At 37.9% G+C, this 25,220-nt stretch overlaps 1 protein-coding gene across 1 annotated transcript in view; it reads left to right on the top strand.

Moving 5' to 3' along the window:
* The window catches only part of CCDC38 (coiled-coil domain containing 38), a 44,534-nt gene that overhangs the window by 9,808 nt on the left and 9,506 nt on the right, over positions 1 to 25,220 (top strand). Inside the window, exons 3-13 of the mRNA XM_039236573.1 lie at positions 111 to 211; positions 1,356 to 1,521; positions 7,333 to 7,397; positions 10,067 to 10,230; positions 10,332 to 10,412; positions 12,798 to 12,952; positions 14,692 to 14,781; positions 15,444 to 15,501; positions 22,361 to 22,430; positions 23,458 to 23,609; positions 24,862 to 24,997. Of these exons, the coding sequence (XP_039092504.1) occupies positions 111 to 211; positions 1,356 to 1,521; positions 7,333 to 7,397; positions 10,067 to 10,230; positions 10,332 to 10,412; positions 12,798 to 12,952; positions 14,692 to 14,781; positions 15,444 to 15,501; positions 22,361 to 22,430; positions 23,458 to 23,609; positions 24,862 to 24,997 (1,238 nt within the window). The remainder of the gene's footprint in view (positions 1 to 110; positions 212 to 1,355; positions 1,522 to 7,332; positions 7,398 to 10,066; positions 10,231 to 10,331; positions 10,413 to 12,797; positions 12,953 to 14,691; positions 14,782 to 15,443; positions 15,502 to 22,360; positions 22,431 to 23,457; positions 23,610 to 24,861; positions 24,998 to 25,220) is intronic.

Here is a 25,220-nt window from a genome sequence, read left to right as displayed (position 1 = left end):
TTCTGGTCAACAGAGCAGGGATGACAGATGTCTTTCTTTCTTTCTTTCTTTCTTTCTTTCTTTCTTTCTTTCTTTCTTTCTTTCTTTCTTTCTTTCTTTCTTTCTTACAGAGAAAGAAAGAGATGGCTCAGTCAAAAAGGAAAAACCATATAGGATCTTTTTCAAAGATCTCTTTCTTTTCAAAGAAGATGAAGTGGCAGCAAAGAAAAAGGTAAAGTTTTATTAAAGCCTAAACCCAATTAATGTTAGAAGCCTATCCTCTTATCTATCACTTTTATTAATGTTGTTGGATTAAGACATGGAGTCAGATGTCGGTGTATGCATCGCACACTGTGCTGGAGTGTAAACACACACAAAAGGAACAGCATCAAACAGTAAGGGCCTAGGGATCACCACCTTCTGGGGGAAGATAGACACACCATGACAAAGGCATATGACAAGTATGGTATTCCCCACTTCATTGATTCTAATGTCCATATATTCTTTCACATATTCTCATTCCTGAAATTGGGATCCAGCTTATATAGATGGGGTGCCATGCATAAATGGCAGTGCATAAAATAATAGTGTATGTATAATAAATGACATCTTAGAGTTGATAAAATACAGTAATAGAGACATACAAAAGAAATACAGAGAAAGGAGTGCCCGTCTTTGTTGGAGAGAAGGATGGTGGTGGCGGTGGTGGCGTGTGCCTTGAAGTTAATTTCACTACTTATATTTCTGTACCTTATATTACACAATTTGGATTTCATGAGGTTTGCTTTCCTTATTCCTAGAGGTAAAGGTTGATTATAGGATTTTAAAAATCCTAATTAGAATGAAAAAAGTATCTAGAAATTCTCAGTAACTAATTCATCTAAGGTGAGTGATGGTTTTATGCTTGAGTTCTATAGTTTCATTGAAAGTATCCAAAATTAATGGAAGGCTAATGTCTTTCTGTCTACTGGAGAGGTCCATTTCCTCTCAAGTTTTCAATTCAATTACACAGAACCAGTCCTTTCAAATCAGTTTGAAATTTCCAAGTTACCTGCAGTTTGGGCAAGACAAGATTAAAAAATGAAACTGAAAATAAAGCCAGAACTCTTTCCAGTCTCATATCTGTGATGCACATGTTTGGGAAAGGTTGAATGTCTTTATATTTTTGTTCAGCTTCCTAAGAGAAAGAACTGAAAACTAGACCCAGTCCTTCGGAGTTAAGAACTCAAAGTTGCTAATTTAATGTATCGCTAATGAGAAATACATCAGTAGTTAGAACAAGACTCGTTGTAAATGATATTTTTATATACGATCACTATTTTTAAAGACAAAATTTTATATAGTAAAAATTCTTTTAAACTTTTCCACTTGGGCAGGAAAAAATTATAAACCGCAGCATGAAAGTCTACCAAAAGTCTACTTTTTCATCTCGAATGAAGAGTCGTTCACACCTGGGCCAAATGGCATTCTACTCTGACAGGGCTCGTGACTCATTTGACAAATTTGGGCTAGATCCCACTCTTATTCTCAGATTAACAGAAGGTAAGTCTAAATTACTGGTTAAGAACAGTGTTTTGAATATTTACTGTTAATGTCAGGTTTGGGGGCTTTTCTGGAGATAAAAAAAAGAGTATACTATCTCATACTATGGTGGGAGGGGTCTCTGTAAATGGGACTGAGAGCTGGGAGAAAATCTATTTTAAATAAGAAAACACACTTTTCCAAGAAATAGACTGTTACTCATTTTCATGGTTCTAAAGAAGAAAGTCAATTCCACAATGATACAGTATTAAAGGCTATGGCATGGGCTATTTAAACTTGTTTCTAGATGTAGAAATATATGAAAACTTTCTAAAGAGAAGTCTTGATTTTCCAGGTCATAAAACTCACATATCCAGAATCAGGAAGCTAATAGCCCTGTTGTTGCAAAAACATAACCTGTTTCAAGGGCACTTGAAGGCAACATGTTATTATTTTAGGCTTTTAGTTATTGCTCCATGAAAAAGGGCAATGTGTTAATCAAAATGTCATGGATATTTCTTACTTGTTGGACCAAGAAGTGCCTACAAATGAGATAGAAAGCAGTTTGAAGCCAATGACATTGATATAATTAATGCTAGAATAATGGGGGGGTCACAAAATCTTCCCCCAAAATGAGTTTTGTCCACATTTTTAAATTAAAATTAAAAAGGAAGGAAGGAAGGAAGATACATGGACTGCCCAGGATTTGTTGTGGTAACTTAAAATTTTTGGTAACTTTCCCAAATTGTGATTAAAAAAATCTTAGGGAACAAAAAACGAAACAAAACAACCACTTAGGAAAGCACTTTGGAGTCTATAATTAATGTAGAAAAAGAAAGCCACATTATCTTTTTTTAGAAGATCTTAGAGGCACATAGTCTGCACATAGTTGTATGAAACAGGGCAAATGACAGGCAACATGACGCTCTCAGTGACTATCCCACTAGTAGGGTAGTAGGGTAGGTTCAGCGGCATATCTCATACTTTACCTTTATAGAATGGTGATCCCTAAGACATCAAGAGCACTTAATATTATATGGGATATGTTTTGGAGTTCGACACAAAGTGGCTACCTTCAAAAACCCTTGCGACACTACCACTTCTGAGATACCTGGCAAGTACGGTTTTGCAGATGACCCTACTTAACACCATGCCAGTTGACAGAGGGGTTACTGGTCTCTTAGGAGTAAATGACATACAGTAAAATCTTAAATTAAGCAATTTGGACATTTTTGTTGAAAACAAAGAAATCTCCCTCTGACTCTTTCCAATCAAGAGTTGATTTGGTTGAAACTCCCATTTCCCAACCTTACATTTCCTGCCTGGATCCTAATTAGAAACAGACCTACATGATGTAAAATGAGCAAGTGACCCCTACTTTGGGAGCCTGGTTATTTTAAGATTGTGTATCAATAGTAGTCAACTGCTAGATCACCTCAAAGGAATTACACAAGCAATTGTCATAGACAGATTGCTTAGGCTGCATAACAGATGTGCCATTTCCACCTACATGCAGCGGGCAGGTTGACTTTTGTTTTACTCTCAAAGGGCAACACATCCCGACCACATCCCCAGTAAGCGGTGAGGTACTCCGTAATTGAGGGAACACTAATGCTTCCAGGAGGGCTGGATCATACATAGTCTCTTTGTCAAAAATCTTCCAGATAGCTAGAAGAGCCAAAATGGGAAACCCATTACAACCAGTATTTAGGCTTAGAAGAATAAAATCACACCAAGTCAGCCATAAAGTATCATGTTAAAGTAGCCTAGGTGGTAAGAATGACTATAACATTTAGTAAAAAGGACGGTATAAGATTTTTTTGTTTTATCTAAAAAAGCCAAACTCACAGATACAAAGTGGATTGGTTATTGGCAAGGACTGGGGAGTGGGTGGGGAAAATGGCGAGATGTTGATCAAAGGGTACAAATTTCCAGTTATAAGACAAATAAGTTCTGAGGATCTGAACTTACCCTTATAGCATGGGGACTGCAGTTAATAATACTGTATTATACATACTTTAAAGTTGCCAAGAGATTTTGAATGTTCTCACCACAACCACCACAACAAAATAGTAGTAATATAAGGTGAAAGTTGTGTTAACTAATCTAATTATGGTGATCATTTTACAATATATGTGTATCAAATCATCATGTTCTACATTTTAAACTTGTACAATGTTATATGCCAATTATATCTCGAAACAGCTGGAAAAAAAGTATCTGTTCCTACATACTCCTGCATTTCTCTTTGAATTCTTGATTTAATATTTATCAGTCTCCGTATAAATTTAGCATACACAGAATCTGTCCCCCAAATTGCTGATTAACAAAATCATTTCTGGGGTGCCTGGGTGGCTCAGTCGGTTGTGTCCGACTTCGGCTCAGGTCATGATCTCACGGTTTGTGGTTGGAGCCCCGCCTCGGGCTCTGTGCTGACAGCTCAGAGTCTGGAGCCTGTTTGAGATTCTGTGTCTCCCTCTCTCTCTGACCCTCCCCTGCTCACACTGTTTTTCTCTCTCTCAGAAATAAATAAAACATTAAAAAACAATTTTAAAAAACCATTTCCTTTCCATGTGCTCTGTGCTCTGTGAGGACAAAAGGAAAAGATAATTTGTGTCATACACTATTGAAATGTTTCTAATAAGTTCTATTGGTGAGAAAAAGAGGACAGTATAAGATTTATTTTATACTGAAATTTATTCCAATTCATCTGACCCATCACAAGTGACCAAATAAAAGCTACAGTAAGCACTTTCATGCTTTTTTCCTATTAAAAATATTTTTTAAACAAATTGAACCTGAATCTAATCAAGTAAACATGGGAGATTGAGCACATGTTAAATAATACTATGAGGATGCAATCTCATTATAAAGGAAATTCTACAGGGAAATTTATCTGGTTTCTTAAACCAATAAATGGCATGGAATAAAGGTAGGTAATATGTATGGAGAGGTGGGGATGGTAGTTATAGATTAAAAAAATTGACTTTAGGAGTTATACCAACCAAATTGATCTTTGTTTAGATTTTAATTTTTTTAATTCTAAAAAGTTATTTTTTTTTAAATGTTTTATTTATTTCTAGGAGAGAGAGAGAGAGAGACAGCATGAGTAGGGGAGGGTCAGAGAGAGAGGGAGTCACAGACTCTGAAACAGGCTCCAGGCTCTGAGCTGGCTGTCAGCACAGAGCCTGACACGGGGCTCGAACCCACGAACCACGAGATCATGACCTAAGCGAAAGTCGGACGCTTAACTGACTAAGCCACCCAGGCGCCCCTAAAAAGTTATTTTTGAGACAACTGGGGAAATTTGAACCCAGAGTAGGCAAAGATGATACGAAGGAATTGTTAATTTTGTTTGGAATGATAGTTGTATTATGGGCTGTGTTTTAAAACTTTCTTTATCTGCTGGAGTTACATACTAAAGTATTTATGGATTAAATGGTAACAATGGCTTGGATTTGTTTTAAAATATTCCGGTGAGGGGTAAAGTGAAGAGTGGCAATAGATGAAACAAGATTAGTAAAATGTGGATCATGTTGAAGTAGGTGATAGGTACATGGCAGTTCATTTTATGATTCTAATTTTATGAATGTTGAGGATTTTTTATAATCTGTTAAATTATTAAAGAAAACCATGTTATAACTGGACCCTTATTATTTTCACATACATCATTTCACATACATCATTAATCCTCAACAAAATGCTGTTAGATATTTTTGCCTCCTTTCCTCCTCTGATGAAAATGGCCCAGTGAGCCTGAATCACTAATTCAAGGTCACTAGGTGGAACAGAACTCAAACCAATGTCTGACTTTAAGTCTTATTGTTTGTTACCTATAATCACAGAACTATTTATTAATGATTATGATAATCATTATTGATATTGTTACTGATCTGGGAAAGTTAAGTGATTACTCATTCCAATTGTATTTTTAATAATAGCTAATGATTAAGAAGTTATTATGTGTTTCTTAGCATGTTGCTTACTTCTCACAACACCACTATGAGGTAGAATAACAGAAATGGCTAATTTATGCTGTCGTCATAAACCATTCCTAAATTTCAGTGGCTGACAACAACAGAAGTTTATTTCTCATTCACCTTTCAACTTTGGTGCTTTTCATTGGGTCCTGCACTGAAGGAACAACCCCTGTCTAATATGTTGCTGGATTTCCGGCAGAAGGAGAAAGAGAGAACGAGGTAGTTCTTGAAACTTCTGCTTGGAAGAAACACAGATCACTTACATTCATATTGCATGAGCCAAATCAAGTCAATGGTCAAACTTGATGTGGGGTGGTAGGTAAGGGGAGATAATCTTCTTACAGAGAGGAGCAGAAAATAGTTTGGAATAAGAGCACCTGGGTGGCTCAGTCAGTTAAGCGTCCGACTCTGGCTCAGGTCATGATCTCACGGTTCGTGGGTTCGGGCCCTGCGTCGGGCTCTGTGCTGACAGCTAGCTCAGAGCCTGGAGCCTGCTTCCAATTCTGTCTCTCCCTCTCTCTCTGACCCTCCCCTGCTCATGCTGCCTCTCTCTCTCTCTCAGAAATAAATTTTTAAAAAAACATTAAAAAGATTTTAAAGAAAATAGTTTGGAACAATAATATAATTTACCACAATTAGTATCCTCATTTTTGCAGATGGGAAAACACTGAGGCTTGGAGAGGGTGATTAATTTACACACATCCTTATAGCTAGTAAGAGGCGGAGACAGAATACAGCCCAAAACTGTGGGCTTTCTAGTGCACTGTACTCACTGGGCATTTGGAAAACAAGATTTTTTTTTGGAGCGCCTGTGTGGTTCAGTCGGTTAAGTGTCTGACTCTTGGCTTTGGCACAGGTTATGACCTCATGGTTCATGGGTTTGAGCCCTAGGAGATTCTTTCTCTCTCCCTCTCTCCGCCCCTCCCCAGCTTGTGCTCTTGCTCTCAAGAATAAACAAATAAACTTTAAAAACAAACAGAAAAACATTATTTTCTTTCTAGTTCTATTTACATTTTAATCAAGAGACTTTGTTCTACACCACATTCTGGTGGTTCTTCATGAAGTGAACATTATTGAAATGCAGCTTATGTATACTTTTCCAGAATGAAGAAACCTTGAAAGGAAACTGATCTTCTTGATTGCTAGATAGTAAAAGTAGTCACCTGTTTCTTTCCTGCCGTAAAGTTGATTTGTGATCCCCAAAAACATTTTGCCAAAGGACTTCAGTTTTATATTTAGATTGGCCAAAACACTAAGATTTAAAACAGCTCAGTCTTCTTCAGCACAGGCTGAGGAGTCAAATGCCCCTTCCGCCACATGTTAGCTCTATTATCTCGGGCAAGCATCCTGACATCTCTGAGCTCACATACAGGATGGGGATAAAAATATGTACCTCATTGGGGTTATTGTTAAAATTAAATAAAGTAATCTACTTAAAGTGCCAAGGGGCACCTGGGTGGCTCAGTTCATTAAATGTCTGACTCTTGATTTCCATTCAGGTCATGGTCTCACTGACAGGGCAGAGCCTGCTTGGGATTCTCTCTCTCCCTCCATCTCTCTCTGCCCCTCCCTTGCTCATACATACTCTCTCTCTCTCTCTAAATAAATAAATAAACATTAAAAAAATAACGTGTCTAATAAAGTTCTTGGAATATGATGGACAAAAAATAAATGGTAGTTATTATTTTGAAATCAGTTTTCGAGTGATTAGGAAAAAAGTTTATTTGAAGATATAGTGGTTTTTAAAGTCAGATACATCTGTCTACAGTGATTTAATTACATGGATTTTGTTTTATACAGGCTTTTGGGGGATAATGAATTAAACCTAAGTCTATTTCAATTTTCTTTGAAGGTGCAGACACAAAAAGGACAATTCATGAATTTATTAATGACCAGAGAGACAGGTTTCTGCTGGAGGTAGTAAAAATTTCTTTCTTCCTTCCATTAAATAGAAGACTTCTTGCATAGCACTGCCAAATTTTCACCTTGACATTTTATTTGTCCACTACAGTCTGCAGATCTGTTGCCCCTCCTATCCTTTCCTAAACAACTCCAGTTGGGCTTTTGTCTTCATCAGTCCACCAAAACTACTTTGTCAAGGTTACCAGTGACCTTCCAATTGACAAGTTCAATTTGTCATATCACAGTCTTCCTCTTACTTCCCTGTCAGCGGCACTTAGGTCATTTGGTCATTTCCTCTTTCTTGAAATGCTTTCTTTGGCTGGTTTCCAGGACCCACTGTCTCTTGGGTCCCTTGACCCACTTCCTCATCACTGGCTGCTCACTCCTTCACAGTTTTCTTTTCCTGTTACTCTCCCCCGCCACCATCTCCGAATGTTGGAGTGCCCCAGGGCTCACTCCTCACCCTGTGCTCTATCTACATCCCTCCAGGCCCATGGCTTTAAATTCGGCTTCCCTGGTAACAACTTGCAAATTTATTTCTGTACCCAATCCTCTTCCCTGAACTCCAGACTTACAAAGGCAACAATAGTTCTTAACATCTCCATTTAGATGCCCAACAGGCACTTCAGACTTCACATTTCCAAAATTTTGTCCCTTCTATACTCTACCCCTGAAAATTCACATCTCATGTAGTGCTCCCATTGCAGTGAGTAGTAATTTTATTTTTCCAGCTGCTTAGGACAAAAATATTGAAGGTATCCTCAACTCTCCTACTTACAACCCACACTCAAATACAGCTTCAAATATATTTTTTCCTAATATATCCATAATCACACTACTTTTCATGACTTCTCCTGCCACCACTGTAGCCCACATCACCGATATCTCTTGCACAAATTACTGTTGTAACTTCTGAACACTGATCTCCTGCTTCTGCTTTTGCTCCCTATAGTCAGTCTGTTCTCCACACAGTGGTAGGAGTCTTTTCTCCACATGTGCCCCTCCTCTGCTGAAGACCTCTAGTGACTTATCTGTCCCTGGCTAGCTCTCTCTCACTCTGACCTCATTCCCACCACTTGCAACCTTGCTCACTCTTCTCTAACTACACTGGTCTCCTTGCTCTTCTTAGGACACACCGATCTTGCCCTTGCCTCAGGGCCTTTGCACTAGAGGCTTTTCCTTCTGGGAGGAACATTCCTTGCCTCAGATATCCCCATTATTTGTTCCCTATTTCCTTCCAGTTTCTGTTAATTTTCACCAAATCATGGAGACATTTCTCAGCTCTACGTAATGGCAACCCTCTGCCTTTGCCCCATTGCCCACTGGACCACTTTACCCCTCTGTAATGGACTCCCCGCTCCACTGGAATGTATATCCCATAAAAGCAAATCTGTTTATTTTGTTCATTGCCCTGTTAGCACCACTTATAACAGTCCTGACACACAGTAGGCAGTCAATAAACACTTGCCAAATCAAGTAATGAATGAAATTTGTTTTGATATAAATTTGGGGTATTTAATTACTGATATTTCTTTAAAATATTCTCATTTAAATATTTTAAATTCACTTATATTATGTGACTTTATTATTTCTTTTTCACGTATGGCATTAAAAACCCAAGCGAATTCTTACATTATATACTAAAAAAATAAAACCTAGATGTCAAAGTTTATTTTCAGATCTAAACAGGGCTCTTGGAGGCTGGTTAAACACCCCTGCCCTTGGGCAGCTTGGAGAAATGTGTTATAGGCATGGCAGGGTTGAAACCTGATTCTCTCCCACTACTTCCTAATGGAGGACGCTTTGTGACTGCAGACAGCACAATTTCCCAATGCCTAGAAATACTGGAGGGATGTTGTGGATAATACCAGGTGGACCTGCTCTTTGGAGGGATATGTAGCTTTTTTCATTTTCATTTTCACTTTTTAGCATAGAGCCTGAGGCGATATGTAGCTATTTTTGATTTACGGGGCACAGCCATTTTGGAGCCATACTGAGCTCTTCATAAAAGTGAAAGAGAGGAAGCAATCTCCATTCTAGTGATCCCCAAATAAACTCTCTCGTGAAATAAAGGCTATGGTCTCAAGACTTGGCATACTTTTATTTATTTTCAAATGTTTTATTTTTATGAGACAGAGAGAGCGTGAGTGGGGGAGGGGCAGTGAGAGAGGGGGACAGAGGACCTGAAGTGGGCTCTGTGCTGACAGCAGTAAGCCATTGTGGGGCTGGAACTCAGGAAGCATGAGATCATGACCTGAGCTGGAGTCAAACACTCAACTAACTGCCACTCAGGAGCCCCCGTGCTTTTATTTCTAGTACAAGTGATTGCTTAGTATGCAATTTATTTTACCCTTTATTATGAGACTATTGAAATGTACTAGCAATGGGGGGAGGGGGCGCCTGGGTGGCTCAGTCCTTAAGCCCTTAGGTGTCTGACTCTTGGTTTCAGCTCAGGTCATGATCTCATGGTTCATGAGTTCAAGCCACACAATGGGCACTGATGGTGCAGAGCCTGCTTGGGATTCTCTCTCTTTTTCATTCTTTGCCCTTCTCCCTCTCATGCTCTCTCTCTCTCAAAATAAATCAATAAATAAACTTAACAAAAAAATTACTTTAAAAGAAATGTACTAGCAACAGGCTAGAAATGTGGAATAATGTTGCACTTCTGTTTTCAATATTCCTAGTACGCTCTCTCAACCAAAAGAAATACAATTAAAAAGTTCGAAAACCTCATAGCAGTAAAGGAACGGCAACTCGTAAAAGCAGAAAAAAAGCTCCAAGAAGATGCCATGGCCTTTGAAGAGTTCCTTCGAGAAAATGACCAGAAATCTGTAGACGCCCTTAAAATGTTCGTGTTTTCACTCCAGCCAAATTGCCTTTTTCCCCCTTTCTTTTCTGTTTCTCAGAACACAACACAACACAAACTAATAAATCTCTGTTACTTTTCAGTGCAGCACAGGAAACTATAAACAAACTCCAAATGACAGCAGAGCTAAAGAAAGCAAGTATGGAGGTTCAGGCCGTAAAAAGGTGAGCCCAGGGCACCATCTTTTCCTTCTTAAATATCCATGCCCCATTGAAACCTACTTGTGCCTAGCAAGACCTAGGTGAGAATATTCCTTATCAATTGATGATTCCATAAATATGACCTCATTTTTAAAATAAGTAACCTGTTGATCAAGGATCATCTCTCTCTGCCTGGCTATCAGAGTACAGTGACCTCTGGTTGGAAAGTTTCCTCTAACTTGTCAATATAAAAGCCTAGAAATTGGTTGAGAAGAAGCAAGCCAACATTAAAAGTAAACCATAAATTATTTTCTTAGTGTCCTCTTTCATTCATTCTAAGGCATATTTCTTCCCACATTTTAACATTTCTGAAATTGGGGTTCAATTTTACAACCATCTTAAAACTGTAATTGACAATATTTTTTATATTTATACTTACACTTAGTTGAACCTAGAATTGATATTAAAAACTGGAATCTACAATGACAAAAATTACAGGAGGAGGAAGTTGGGATAAAATTATTATACCACCCACCACACTTTTTTTTTTTTACTTTCAAGCCCAGATGTTTTCTTCTGTGGTCAAGTGTATCTCATTTGATCTAATTTTAAATATCTAAAAAAGCTTCCTTCTATCATCATTCTTGGACAGTAATTTCATGACCCAGCAGACACTGGCCTTTGTATCAATCATGCTAAAACTTTTTTTTTCTTTTTAGGGATTTGATGCTTAACTTTCCTCTAAAATCAAGTCCTAGACTTTTCAGAAAAGAGGACAACAGCTTCTCTAAAATATAGTAAATGAACTGGATGGTAGTTTCTTTGAAACCGATTGCTACTAACAGAATGTGTGTTTTCAAACACATTCTGGCTACAAAGGCCTCTTTTATTTTAGGAGCCTAAATTTGAAGGCATTCCAAGGTGGAGAATTCCCTTCCCTCCTTCACTCCATCATGTAATTAGAAGATTCTGTTCCATTTATAGAACCAGAGTAGCAGCCTCTATGTTTGCACAGAGTACTGCATTTTTTGCACAATGGCCATCCTGCAAACGCCTTGTTGAAAAGAACTTGTGTATTGTTTACATGTCTCGTCATCCTAGAAAGGTATAAAAAGGCAAAGAAAAACAAGCTGGTAACAGCACAAAGGATGCAGGCAACTGCTATTTATTTCCTTTTTTTCTTTAAGTTTATTTATTTTGAGAGAGAGCGAGCACACGAGTGGAGGGAGGGGCAGAGAAAGAGAGGGAGAGAGTGAATCCCAAGCAGGATTCCACACTCAGCGCAGAGTCAGATGCAGGGCTGGATCCCACAACCCTGGGATTGTGACCTGAGCCAATATCAAGAGTCAGATGCTCAACCAACTGAATCACCCAGGCGTCTTTCCTTTTTCTCTCTTTATGGGCTTGAGATGGCCCAGGAAGTTCCTCCACTGCAGGTAGGGCTGGAAATCTGCTCACAAAGGGAAAGGGAGCTTGCTCTGAGGCTTTTGCTTGGAAGATGTGCAATTCCAGCCATTTGAATCTTGTTTTTTGTAGCACATCTGGGAGGCTTCAGGCTAAAAATACAGTGGCAGTAGAATGAGAGGCTCCCAACATCTTTCACCCAGTGATATGTGAGCCAGCCATTTATTGACTCTTGACTATCACTCTCACATCAGGGCTTAAGGAAGTCACCGATTGAAAGAAGCACTGAAGCTGAGGATATTGATACAGGAGTAATATTGATAAGGATATCGAAGAGGGGACGATTTAGGAAGCCTCGAAGGATAACCAGGGACCTCCCTTTCATGACAGCCTTCACTGTTAGTTTCAACATTTCTTGAGAGTCCACTTTGTAACATGATGTAACATAGGAAAGCAATCTGAGGGGAAAGGCTTTCAGTCCAAGTCACTGGATTTTGTCGGTGAGAGCTTAGGCATCGGAGTCAGTCAGACCTGGATCTGAGTGCTGGTTCTGCCATTTACTAGACAGATGATGTCACAGGTCATTCATTTCTTCTTCCAAAAGGTAGGATGATACCTATTTTAAAGTGCTGCAGTGTGTCCTGCATATATGGCCCGCTTCATAGTAGGCGCTATTGAGTGTTCATTTTCTTTATTCTTCTTACATAAGTACCATCTTTTGCTACCTTCTAATTTTTCCCTATGTCTAAAATTTAATACATTTCCCTCAAAAATAAGTAGAGTAAAACTATCATCAGTCTATTCTATGAGTGCATATCCTTGGCATATTTTATTCAAATAGCATTCTTATATGTTTTTTCTTCTCACCTCATGGCCATACTTACAATTTTTATTAAATATTATTCAAATATATAATCAAGGTAACACATTTTGTAAAACCTTTTTAAAAAAATGAACATACTTTCAATGGATATTTTCAATGATACCTTTGTTTCTTTTGAGTAGTGAGATAGCAAAAACAGAATTCCTCCTTAGAGAATACATGAAATATGGATTTTTTCTGCTGAAATTGTCTCCAAAACACTGGCAAATCCAGCAAGCACTGAAAAGGGCACAGACGACAAAGGGTAGTATGAATGTCACCCTTCCGATATTAACAAGTGAGTCACATGTCCTTAATTTCAATGAAGTAAATATCCCTAATTCTCAAATACTCTGTTTCAATATTTACTTTTCTTTATGAGTCAGAATTTCTATTTTAAGCAGAACCTGAACAAGAATTCCCACTATCTCTGATATTATAAATTCTTAATTTGTAATATGTAAAGCAATAAAAACATATACATGAAGAAATAGAAAATATTTATTTGCAGATGATATGATAGCATACCTAGAACTCCCCTCACCCTCCCATATAAAATCTGAACAACTATTTGATTTTACTAAAGGGTTCTGCTGAGTAAATGGACACAAACTCAATTATACTTTATTAACCTCACATATTAACTTAGATAGACTAACTTCATTAATTAGAAGATATACAAGGAAATCAAATTCAAGAAGGGAACAATAACCTTAATTGTGTGACCTGGTGATTTGATGAAAAGAGAATTATGTCCTGTTTTTATAGAGGAAGGCTGATATTGTAAAGCTGCCAGTTTTTCTGAAATTTATAAGTTTTATGAAATTATAATAAAAATGTTACCAAAAACTTGCCAGGCAACTGAGTGTTGGTTAGGGAGAACTTTGAACAATGATTCTGAGGTCCATCTAGAAAGATAAATACTTCTGAAGTAAAAGGATAATAGAGGGTGTTACTAATCTTTTAAGGCAGTATATAATATCACAAAGTCTTTGAAATTAACACAGCATGGTACTGGTGTTAGGAAGTTAGCTCAATGGATCCGATATATTATATATAAGAATTAAGTAAGTGGTAAGTTATCAAAATAGGGTCACAAATCACAGAGGAAAACTACTATTTCCAGTGCATTCAGTGAACAAGGACCAGACTTACCCTTCTGCCTAAAAAACCCTGAAAAATATATAAAGCAACAGGTTTCAGGCATGAGGCACCAAGGAGAGAAGGTGATCATGAGAGAGGGGAGACAAATGAGATGATGGCCTCAACATACAGCCTGGGGAGTATTTTCAGGATGCAGCATAGGGAGGAAGAGCCCAGCCATCCTCACAAATTGAAAAGACAGAGCTATGGGTCCAGGGGGGCTGGAGTTCCCAGAGCAGAGTACCGGAGAGGAGAGAGCCACAGAGAGTTCTCTGCAGAGTCTTCAGCTGAGAGCTGATCCTGAGTCTCCGGGGGTAAGAGCATTTACCCCAAAGAAGTCAGTAAACTACAAATCAGGGGGATGTCCTTTCAGGAGGGCTGACTGTTAAACATTTACCAGAACACCAGGGATGGCTTCCCTGCTCAGTTCCGTGTCTCTCCCTGTGCTGTGAGATCATCTGTGTAGAGTACCAAGCACAGTGATGGCACTTGGTGTTTGACAAGAGATAAAACAAAAAGGAAAGCTGGGAAGTATTTGCATCTAGCAGCTTACAATTCAGTGCTCCTAGACTTGTCCTCAAACTGGAGGATGCTCAGAAACCAGCGAGCCACTCAGTCCAGAGTGATTGGCTGACACTGAGATAACAGAGATTACGACAAACCGATGCAGAGACCTCTCTGCAGAGAGACCTCCTCATGTCCCCTAGGTCTGGTCCCATCCATTCTGCCTGTTCCAGAGACCAGCCCTTGCTGTCTGCTTCATACATTTGTGTGTTACAATGCTCCCATCCTCTATTTCTGTCCCTTTACGTTTTCACGTAACTCTACCTTCACCATGAGACAAACTTCTCATTCTCAGAAGTGTTCTCTCCCCTTTCTCTCTCCCATTTCTAGAATTAAATACAAGGAAGAAAGAGGGCAATACTGAGGATTCCAGGAAGGCATCCTTTTCAGACGAGTATTCTATGGGAAGAGATAGCCAAGGTAACACTAGAGACTTGAGACTTCACTCACAAAAGTAAAACCAGAGAAGGTGTCCACCTCAAAATGGAAACCCAGGACCTATAAGCTAACCTCGAAAACAGAAGGTGGTGTCCACATCACCCATATTCCTTGGGAGCTAGAAGTTCCATTTCTTTCTCTCTGACATTATTACAAAATTTGGAGAGATGGATGAGTGGATAGGACAGGCAGAGAAATCAGGGGCAAAGGACTTGGCACAAGTCATCCCTTCCACAAGTGCCCATCATTTGTATTTTTATATTGATTTTTAAAAATCTGTGATCATATAAGAAATATATATGGTTAGGTAAAAAATAACACCATGATTTATATTTCACAATTTATGTTCCTGATTGTGACTTTCAATAGTTGTAACATGTTTTTGACAATAGTACTCTCCAACCCCCGCACCCTGCACAACCAGTGCCTTTGATTTTCTTAGGCTTGGAACCCAATTTCCCTAGAATAAAAGAGCTCCACTTTTTATGATTATCATTCTAATAATAATAAAAAAGAAGTAAGGGCATATCCATGAAGAAAAATTAATATTTTGCACCAAGTAAGAGGAATCATTTCTAATTATGTGTTTCTTTTCACCTCCACCATCGCCAATGATATGGACTTCCCCTGAACATTTTGAACAGGAAAACTACGCAGGAAGACCACTTTAACCGTAGAGAATAAGAAATCATCCTTATCAAAGTACAGTACACACTTGATTAACTCTCTTGGAAACTGTGAATGTTTTTCAGCAAATATCCCTTCTAGCCTTTCTTCAACATATATACCACATATCCATACCCATATCCATCTTAATGGATACTGGAGGTAGTGGCTGCCGTTCCTGGGTGCTCCTGAGTTGACGAGAGTTCTCGCAGGGCTCCCTGCATATTTTCATGAGTGCCTGCCACTGCTATTTGCAGAAATGGCTACCCTCTGCATCTTGGGTCTGGCCCTCTCAGAACCATTGCTTAATTGTTTATTAAGCTTCTCTGCCAGCCCCCATGTTGCAGTTTTACCAGGTCATTCAAAATTGCTGCAATAGGACCACAAAGCATTGTTTGTTTTGCCCCTTGTTTGTTGACTCATTTATACTCATTATTTCATAAATTGCTAGTTCTCAACCATGGCTATCCCAGGGGAGCTTTAAGAAAATATACTGATGTCCAGGATGGGTACAGTGGCCCCAAGGAAAGGATCTAGGCCATGACAATCACACATGACAAGTCAGTGCAGACACCATACTCTGAATTCCAGGGACTCTGAAGTTGCTCCACTTCTGTGGCATTTAACAATCAATGTTTTGTTTTTAATTAATTTTTTTTATTTTGAGATAGTTGTAGATTCACATTGTTGTAAGAAATACAAAGAGATCCATGTACTTGTAACCAGTTTCCCCCAACCCAATGTAACATCTTGCAGAACTGTGGTACAATATCACAACCAGGATATTGGCATTGATACAGTCAAGATGCAATCACATACAGAACATCACCATGAGGATTCTTCATGTTGCCCCTTAGCAGTATACCCACTTCCCTCCCTTCTCCTATCCTTAACTCCTGGCAACCACTAATCCTTTCTCTATTGCTTCGATTTTTGTCATTTCAAGAATGTTATATAAATGCAATCATACACTATATAACCTTTTGGGATTGGATGCTTTATAGAGGATAATTCTCTGAAGGTTCATCCAAACTGTTGGGTCTATCAATGGTTGGTTCCTTTTCATTGTTGAGCAGTATTTACAGTTAACCCTTGAACAACATGGGTTTGAACTGTGCAGATTCCCTTATATGTGGAATTATTTTCAATAAATATAGTACAGTACTGTAAATGTATTTTCTCTTCCGTATGATTTCCCTAACATTCTTTTATCTGGCATACTTTATTGTAAGAATATAGTATTTAATACATATACAAAATGTGTTAATTGACTGTTACTGGTAAGAATTCTGGTCAATGGTAGACTATTAGCAGTTAAGTTTTGGGGGAGTCAACAGTTACATATGGATTTTTGACTGTGTAGGAAGTTGGCTCCCCTAAACTCTGTGTTGTTCCAGAGTCAACTGTAGATGATATGGACATGCTACAAGTTATTCACTTATTGAACAACATCTAGATTGTTTCTAGAGTAGAGCTATAAATAACAAAATTATTATAAATATATTTGTGCAATGTTTTGTGTGCACATAATTTCCATTTCTCTGGAATAAATGCCTAGAGTGCAGTTGTTGAGTTGGATGGAAGGTGCACGCAGAATTTTTAAAGAAACTGCCAATTTGTTTCCCAGAGTGGCTATACCATTTTACATTCCCACCAGCAATGAACAAGGAATCTATTCTCTCTCCATTCTCACCAGTATTTTGATTTTTAAAACTTTTAGCTATTCTTATTGATGTATATATCCTTATTGTGCTTTTTTTTTTTTTAAAAAAAGCTCATTCCTGGTTATTTTTTATGTGACTATAGTTGACATGCAATGTTACATTAGTTTCAGGTGTGTGATATAGTAATTTGATGCTGTGCTCATCACAAGTGTAGTTACCATCTGTCATCATACAACACTATTATATCATAGACTATATTCCTATGCTGTGCCCTTTACTCTCATGACTTATTCATTCCATAACTGGGAGCCTGTATCTCCTGCTCTCCTTTACCCATTGTGCCTATCCCCCACCTGTTCCTCTCTGGCAATCATTAGTTTGTTCTCTGTATTTATAGGTCTGATTCTGCTTTTTAGATTCCACAGATGAGTGAATTCACATAGTATTCATGTTTCTCATCTGATTTATTTCACTTACCATAATACTCTCCAGGTCTATCCATGTTGTCACAATTGGCATTATCTAATCCTTTTTTGTGGCTGCATAATATTCCTATCTTTTGTGCTTTTTATTTGCATTTCCCTAGTAACTAATGATGTTGAACACCTATTGATGTACTTGTTTATATCTTTATATCTTGTTTGATGAAATGTCTATTATAATCTTTTGCTGGTTTTCTAACGGGATTGTCTGTTTTTGTTTCTTACTGTTGAAGTTTGAGAATTCTTTATATATTTCTATATTAGCCCTTTGTGGATATGTACCTTGCAAATATTTCCCCTCAGCCTGCAGATTGTCCTTTCATGCTCTTACCAGGGTCTTTTGTAGAGCAAAAGTTTTCTATATTGATGAAGTCTAATTTATCAATTTTTTTTTCTAATATGGATCATGCTTTTCATGTCAGGTCTAAAACGTTTTGTCTAGTACGAGATCTCAAGGATTATTTTTCATGTTTTCTCTGAAAAGTTTTTATAGTTTTACATTTAAGTCTGTGACCCATTTTAGGTTATTTTTGAATAAGGTATGAGATTTAGAGTGAGGGATTTTGTTTTGTTTTGTTTTTTGTTTTGCCTATGGATGTCCATTACTCCAGCTCCATTTGTTGAAATGGCTTCTCCACTGAATTGTTTTTGTATCTGTGTCAAAAATCAAGCATATTTGTTCAGGTGTGTTTCTAGATTCTCTATTCTGTTCCATTAATCTATGTGGCCATCTAACACCAATACCACATGGTCTTTATTACTATAGCTGTTAGTCTTGAAATCATTTAGACTGATTCTTCTTACTTTATTCCTTTTTCAAAATTTTGTTAACTATTCTAGTTCCTTTGGCTTTCCATACAAATTTTAGAATAATTTTTATCTATATCTACAAAAGATACTTGCTGGAATTATTATTAGAACTGTGTTAAAAACCTTGTTAAGGGTTGAGTTATGGCTCCCTATATCTTTATAAAAGATATATTAAAATCTAATCCATGGTACTATCTAAGAATGTTAACTTATTTAGAAATAGGATCCTTGTAGGTATAATCAAATTGAAGCCATGAAGGTGGGACCTTAATCCAGTATGACTGGTATCCTTAAGAGACACAGAAATGCAGGGAGAATGACATGTGACAACAGAGGCCGAGATTGGAGTGATGCATCTACAAGCCTAGAGAAGAAGATGACCACACAAGAAGCTAAGAGAAAAGCATGGAAGAGATTCTTCCCTGAAGACTTCAGGGATAGCATGGCCCTGCTGAGCTTGATTTTGGACTTCTAGCCTCCAGAACTGTGAGAGAATAAATTTCTGTTGCTTTAAGCCACCTTGGTGGTGGTACTTTGTTACAAGCAACCTTAGGAGACAAATTGGAACCTGTATATCAATTTGGGGAGAAATGACATCATTACTACATTAACTCTTACAATCCATGACCATAGTATGTCTCTCCACTTATTTATATTTTCTTTGATTTTTGTTCATCAGCTTTTCATAGTTTTCAGCATACATGTTTTGTTGAACATAATAGTTTTCCTATTTTTTCTTTTTGAGCAATTGTAAATGGCACTGTATTTTTAATTTTAGTTTCTTTGTGTTCACTGCTAGTATACAGAAATACATGATTGTTGTACTTTTATGTACTCTGTGCTGAGCTCACTTATTAGTTCCAGGAATGCTGGGTTTGTTCCTCTGGGTTTTTTAAAAATTCCTTTGGATTTTCCATGTAGACCATCATGTCATCTGTAAATAGAGACAGTTTTATTTCTTCTTTTATGATATGTATGCCTTTTATTTCCTTTTCTCGGGTTACTGCAGTGGCTAGAACATCCTATGTTGAATAGTAGCACTGTGAGCAGACATCCTTGCCTTGCCCAGTCTTAAGAGGATTCGGGTTTTCAACATTAAGTTAGCTGTAGGATTTTTATACAGATAACCTATCAACTTCAGGAAATCCTCTCTAGTCAAATTTTTCTGTGAGTTATCATAAATGAGCATTGAATTTTGTCAAATCCTTTTCTGAATCTCTCAATACCCACAGTAACATGCAAACACTACATTCACTCCTCAGAAAGCTTACCACTCTCATAGTTTCTTTCATTCATTCAACCAGTACTTATTGAGTGACCTGTGGACCCAACAGTAAATAAAAGACAGTCTCTGCCCTCAAGAAGCTTGTCATCTAGTGAGAAGACAGACAAGGGATTAGTCAGTTACAATATAATAGAAAATGCCTTGAAAGGATAAGCTCAGAGTACCATAGGCATGCAAAGGAAGGACTCTTAACCCAGACAACAGGTGAGGGAGGAGGAGAGCAAGGGCAGGGTAAGTGAACACTCTCCAGAACAGATGGCATCCAAGCTGAGTCTGGTGAGAGGAGGAGGAGCTGGGGAAGACAAACTCGGGGAGACGTAGGAGCCTTTTGGCACAGAGGTGGAAGAGCTTGGTTCTGTGAAAGTGAGAGGCTCAAGGGGCAGATAAGTCCTGTAGCATGAGCAGGTAAGCAGTGGAGCCATCCTAAGGAGTCTGTGATTTGTCCCAAGGGTGCTGGGGAGACACTGAGGGTTTCAAGGAAGAGTGTAACAGAGACTCAATTGGATTTACATTTCAGCAAATTGGATGTGGGAGTACTTTAGCAAATGAAAGGGAGACAAAACTAGAGATAAGAGGGGCCAGTTAGGAGCCTGTTGTCACAATTCAGGGGGGATATAATGAACTGTCTCAATCCGATAGTGGCAGTAGGAACAAAGAAGGAAATGCCGTGAGACACCTCAGGGAAGTGGTATTGACAGGTTTTGAAAGGCTCACATAAAAGATTGTGGGAAGTGTGAGGAAAAGAGAGTGGTCAAAAAACTCACAAATTTTGTGAAAGATAACTCCCAAATTTCTGGGTGGCAATGGGGTGTACAGTGTTGTCATTCAATTGGGATCACAGCAAGGGGAGCAGGCCTGAAAAGGGAGATAAGGAATGTGATTTTGGATTATCTTATTTTTAGGATTATCCTTGTAGGACAGCCAAGTGGACATAATTTCCACTGGAAGTTAGACATTGAAGTCTGGAGCTCAAGAAAAAGATAGATATGTGCGAGCCATTAGTATTTTAGCAGTAGTGGAATCCGTGAGAAAGGATGAAATAACCCCAAAAGAGTGGGTACAATGAGAGGGGAAGACAGCTGAGGAACCACAGACATTTATGTCAGAAAGGAAACCAAAAAGGTAACAAGAACTTCAGAGAGGCGGGAAAAGACTAATTAGAAAATGCTACCACTGGGGCGCTTGGGTGGCTCAGTCAGTTAAGCATCCTACTTCGGCTCAGGTCATGATTTCACAGTTTGTAAGATCCCACATCCAGCTCTGTGCTGACAGCCTGTTTCGGTTTCTCTGTCTCCTTCTCTGCCCCTCCCCGTCTCATGCCCTGTCTCTCTCAAAAATAAAAGAAGAAAAGAAAAGAAAATGATAGCACTGGATCAAGAGAGAGGAGTTGGGTAGGACAAAAGTTATCAAATGCTTTCTCAGGGGACATTTCCCAAATATTCATTTACGTCTATGGCTCTTTATACATTTTCCCATGGCTTAAAGGGCAGCTCCAGGTAGGTATTTTGTCCCCTCAAACTCAACATGAACAAAGCAAATATTAATCTTTTTCTTATCTTTAAACTGTTCTTGGTCTTGTTAGGGCTACTTCCATCATTCCAGGCTCACAGATTACAAATGTTGGAGTCATTTTTGTCTCTTCTCTTTTGGCCCCAGTAGCTCTTTCTTGGATCCCATAATTTCATTCTTCCATATAGTTCTAGAATCTCCTCCCTCCCCTAACCCCTACTCACTTTCCCCTTCATCACTACCCTCTACTTGAAAGTGTTAATTACATAGATCACACCAACAGCTACCTTCCTCTCCCTAGCCCATGCCTCTTTAATTTTCCAATCATTTTCAATTTATCCTTCTTAAAGCATTTTTCCAGAGCCACTTTGCAAACAACATCAACATAATTATTCTTTAAGAATGTTACTTTGGGGTGCCTGGGTGGCTCAGTCAGTTAAGCGTATGACTTCAGCTCAGGTCATGATCTTGCAGTCTGTGAGTTTGAGCCCTGCGTCGGGCTCTGTGCTGATAGCTCAGAGCCTGAAGCCTGCTTCAGATTCTCTCTCTCTCTCTCTCTCTCTCTCTCTCTCTCTCTGCCCTTTCCCCGTTCACATTCTGTCTCTCTCTCTCTCTCAAAAATAAACATTAAAAAAAAAAAAATATATATATACACATATATATATACCTCATCACCCATCCCAACCATTTATTTCCTCAGCCTGATCAGAAAATATTTTTTAAAAATCAGTTCTTCAGAAGACAAATATTGTATTGCTCTGGGAACGACCTTTGTTTTGAGCACTGGAGCACGTTTAGTTTGTCAAAACTACATTAGAAGTGACAAAACACATGCAACAAAGCACATTGTCATGTGTTTTTTTTATAAAAAGTTTTTATAGATACACCTCAAATAATTGGTACCATATGGTTTGGCCCGCCCTTGTGGTCTTGTTTGCATGTGTCAGCATTGTCTGGGACTAAATCGGATTTTCTTTTGCATACCTCTGAAATTCATTGATTCCTGCAAACAGCAGTTTCCTAAAAGGCCAAAAAGACTATCGAAAAAGAACTGTTATAGTTAGGTTCCAAAAACAATTTAGAAATAAAAGCAAATCTGTTCACTGAAAATGGCTCAGAAACCAGGCATTTTATTTCTTTTACAGCCCCACTGAAAGTATCAGTTCAGAAGATAGTTTGGAATTCTTTTTAGATGATGATACAGACTATGATCTGGTAATCAGATTATCTTTCTTGATTTGAATATTGTGTTTGGTTAAAAGTATAAATGCTCATTATTTTTAAGAATTAAATTTCTTACTCTAAATATTCCACAAATTTCCAGAAGTTGATTTTGATACTGCTTCCCAGTTGCCTATATAGTTCATCTTTGTCATCATTTTATGAAAAATAAATGTTTATAAGAAGGTAATAATTCAGGTGATATATGTATTATCTATAATCATCCTGTAAAAATGCCACTTTCTGATTGCTTATCATTTTACTGGAGCTTGAGATATACTGGATATCTATACTGTAAGATAAATCAACCTTCAACAAAACAGCCCTTTATGTTACAAGACTAACTTTGAGCTAATTCCATCCTAAAACATTTGTATTTTGTCTCTTTGTAACAGAGCCTAATGTCCTCCAGGTTCATTCATGTGGTAGCATGTGCCAAGATTTCCTTCTTTTTTAAGGCTGAATTAAATCCCCATTGTATGGATATACCACATTTTCTTTAACCATTCATCCATAAATGGATCTTAAGGTTGCTTCCACCTCTTGGCTATAGTTAATATGATGAACATGGTGTGCAAATATCCAAGTAATCTTTTTAAAAACTAAATTTACTTAAATACATACATATTTGTTACATTTTTTGGAAAATATAAAATGAAACAGGGGAGAAAATTATCTGTGCTTAGCCTCCTTTTTCTCTTTCCTATTCCTTCTCTCTTGCCTTTCCTTAGACCCATCTTTCCCTTTTTCTTGTCTTTGTCTCCACTTCTGCTCCATCCTCCACTCTCTTTTCCTCACCTTTTCTTCCCCCTTCTCTAATACCTTTCGTCTCCCCTAATACCCAAATATCCTCTTCCTGAAGGCCATCTCTCAAATAGGCCTCCTTGCCATTCTCTGCCCATGCTTCCCTTGTAATCAGAATGGTATTCCTTCCCCCCGCCACACTGTATTTTTCTAGATAAGTCATATGTGCTTAAGTAGCATATTTTTAAGTAAATCATTTTCATTGCTGGTTGATTAGGAACCAGAGATTTATTTCAAAGAACCAGAAGATTTACTTCAAGTCCTCACAGAGCTGGAAGAGCAAAATCTAACTTTGGTACAATATTCCCAAGATGTAGATGAAAGTCTTGAAGATCTATATAAAAGAGAAAAACTTATACAGGATAAAATGTGAGTTATTAAAAACAAGTAGATTTATTCTATTAAGCAAGTCTGTCTCTAACCAGAAACTGAATCCAACAGTGTTCCTGTATGACCCTTCCTTATGGTCTCTCTGGATTTAGTCTGGGATTTTTTTGTTAATAATTTACATTGTAGGGTATAAAATGTAGAAGTTATATTTACACAGAGTAGACTGGCTTTAGTTTAATTGTAGTCCATACGTCCTTTCACTTGTCAAAATATTTGCTTAGCTAGCAATAATAAAAGGCAGTTTGAAAGATTAAAAAGAATTAAAATGTCACCTGCCTTTATTTTTTTATTTTTTTTTTACTGCAGTATACTTGACACACATTACATTGCTTTCAGGTGTACAACGTAGTGATTCCACAACTCATTAAGTTTTGTCCGATGCAGCTTTCATTCTGCTATCTGGCTTTAGATGATAATGTAATGCTAATAAATGCATTTTCCTTTACTGTAACGCTCACAAAGTTATGTGACTTAAATATTATACAATTTTATAACATACATATAGATATACCAGGGCTCTCATAAAAGGGATTTCTGTCAGGGGAAGGAGGCTGGATTTGATGCTTCACAAAATTCCTTCTCTAAAATTTTATATAATTTTGGAAAAGAGCTTCAAATAGCAGAGAATAAACCTGTTTATCCACCCATTATAAAGATGTGTAAAGTCTTTTCCAGAATAGTTTTGTGGGCCAGTCGATGGTAATCTTTTCAAACAGTAGGTCAAACTACACTGAATTTTGGAACAAATTAACTTATTCAAAATTTAAGCCCCTACAAATCATGATCTCACAGCTACCCTTCACCACTGATGTATCCTTCTAATCCTGGTCTCCTCTCTCCCAATCCTCATAGCATACGGTGCCCACACCCTGACAGTATGAGTTTTGGGAAGGAAGTGGGTATGATTGGGCAGGAAATGGGGATCCAGGTCAGAATCTATCTCTAGATCACTCCACAACTTGATTCCTGACATGCCAACTCTGGAGGCCTCAGGGGAATCATAGGAAGAAAATCCTTCCTGATAGAAGTTAAAAGCACTTATATGTGAACTTATTTTTTTTTCTCATTTTACCTGAAAAATTGTATGTACTTTGACATCTTAAAATATGAACTTGTATTTGGCTTACTAGACATAGAATGCTGATCTGGAAAGTGTGCTGAAGCTCAGGAATGATGGTTTATTTCTAAACCACAAATTACAGACAAGGGTCCTTTTCTTCTTTGGCAATAGAAATAGCAACATAGAATTTCTTTTGGAGCACAAGGAAATGCTCAAGACTAACTGTGTGAGAGAAGAGGAAAAAGCTGCAGAACTGGAATTAAGGTCCAGGCTATTTAGTTTTGGAGAATTTAAATCAGATACTCAGGTAATCATTCTTTGCCGATGGTATTTTTATTTTGGCTCATGTTAATAATAATTTGCATTTCCTGTCCACTAAGCATTGGAATGGGGAGTTAAAGCACACCACAAGTCCTAGGTTGATGACAGAGGTAGAAAACCAACTTGGAATTATCTTGTCTGTACATAATAGTCAATTCACATAGTAGATAGAAAGCATTCAAGCTGGTATTGGGATTCTCCTAAAACGT

Source organism: Hyaena hyaena, unplaced genomic scaffold (genome assembly GCF_003009895.1).
Source record: "Hyaena hyaena isolate Hyena2069 unplaced genomic scaffold, ASM300989v1 scaffold_113, whole genome shotgun sequence".
NCBI classification, from domain to species: Eukaryota; Metazoa; Chordata; class Mammalia; order Carnivora; family Hyaenidae; genus Hyaena; species Hyaena hyaena.
The sequence above is the reverse complement of the archived record's forward strand: the minus strand, read 5'-3'. Positions and strand labels throughout refer to the sequence as shown.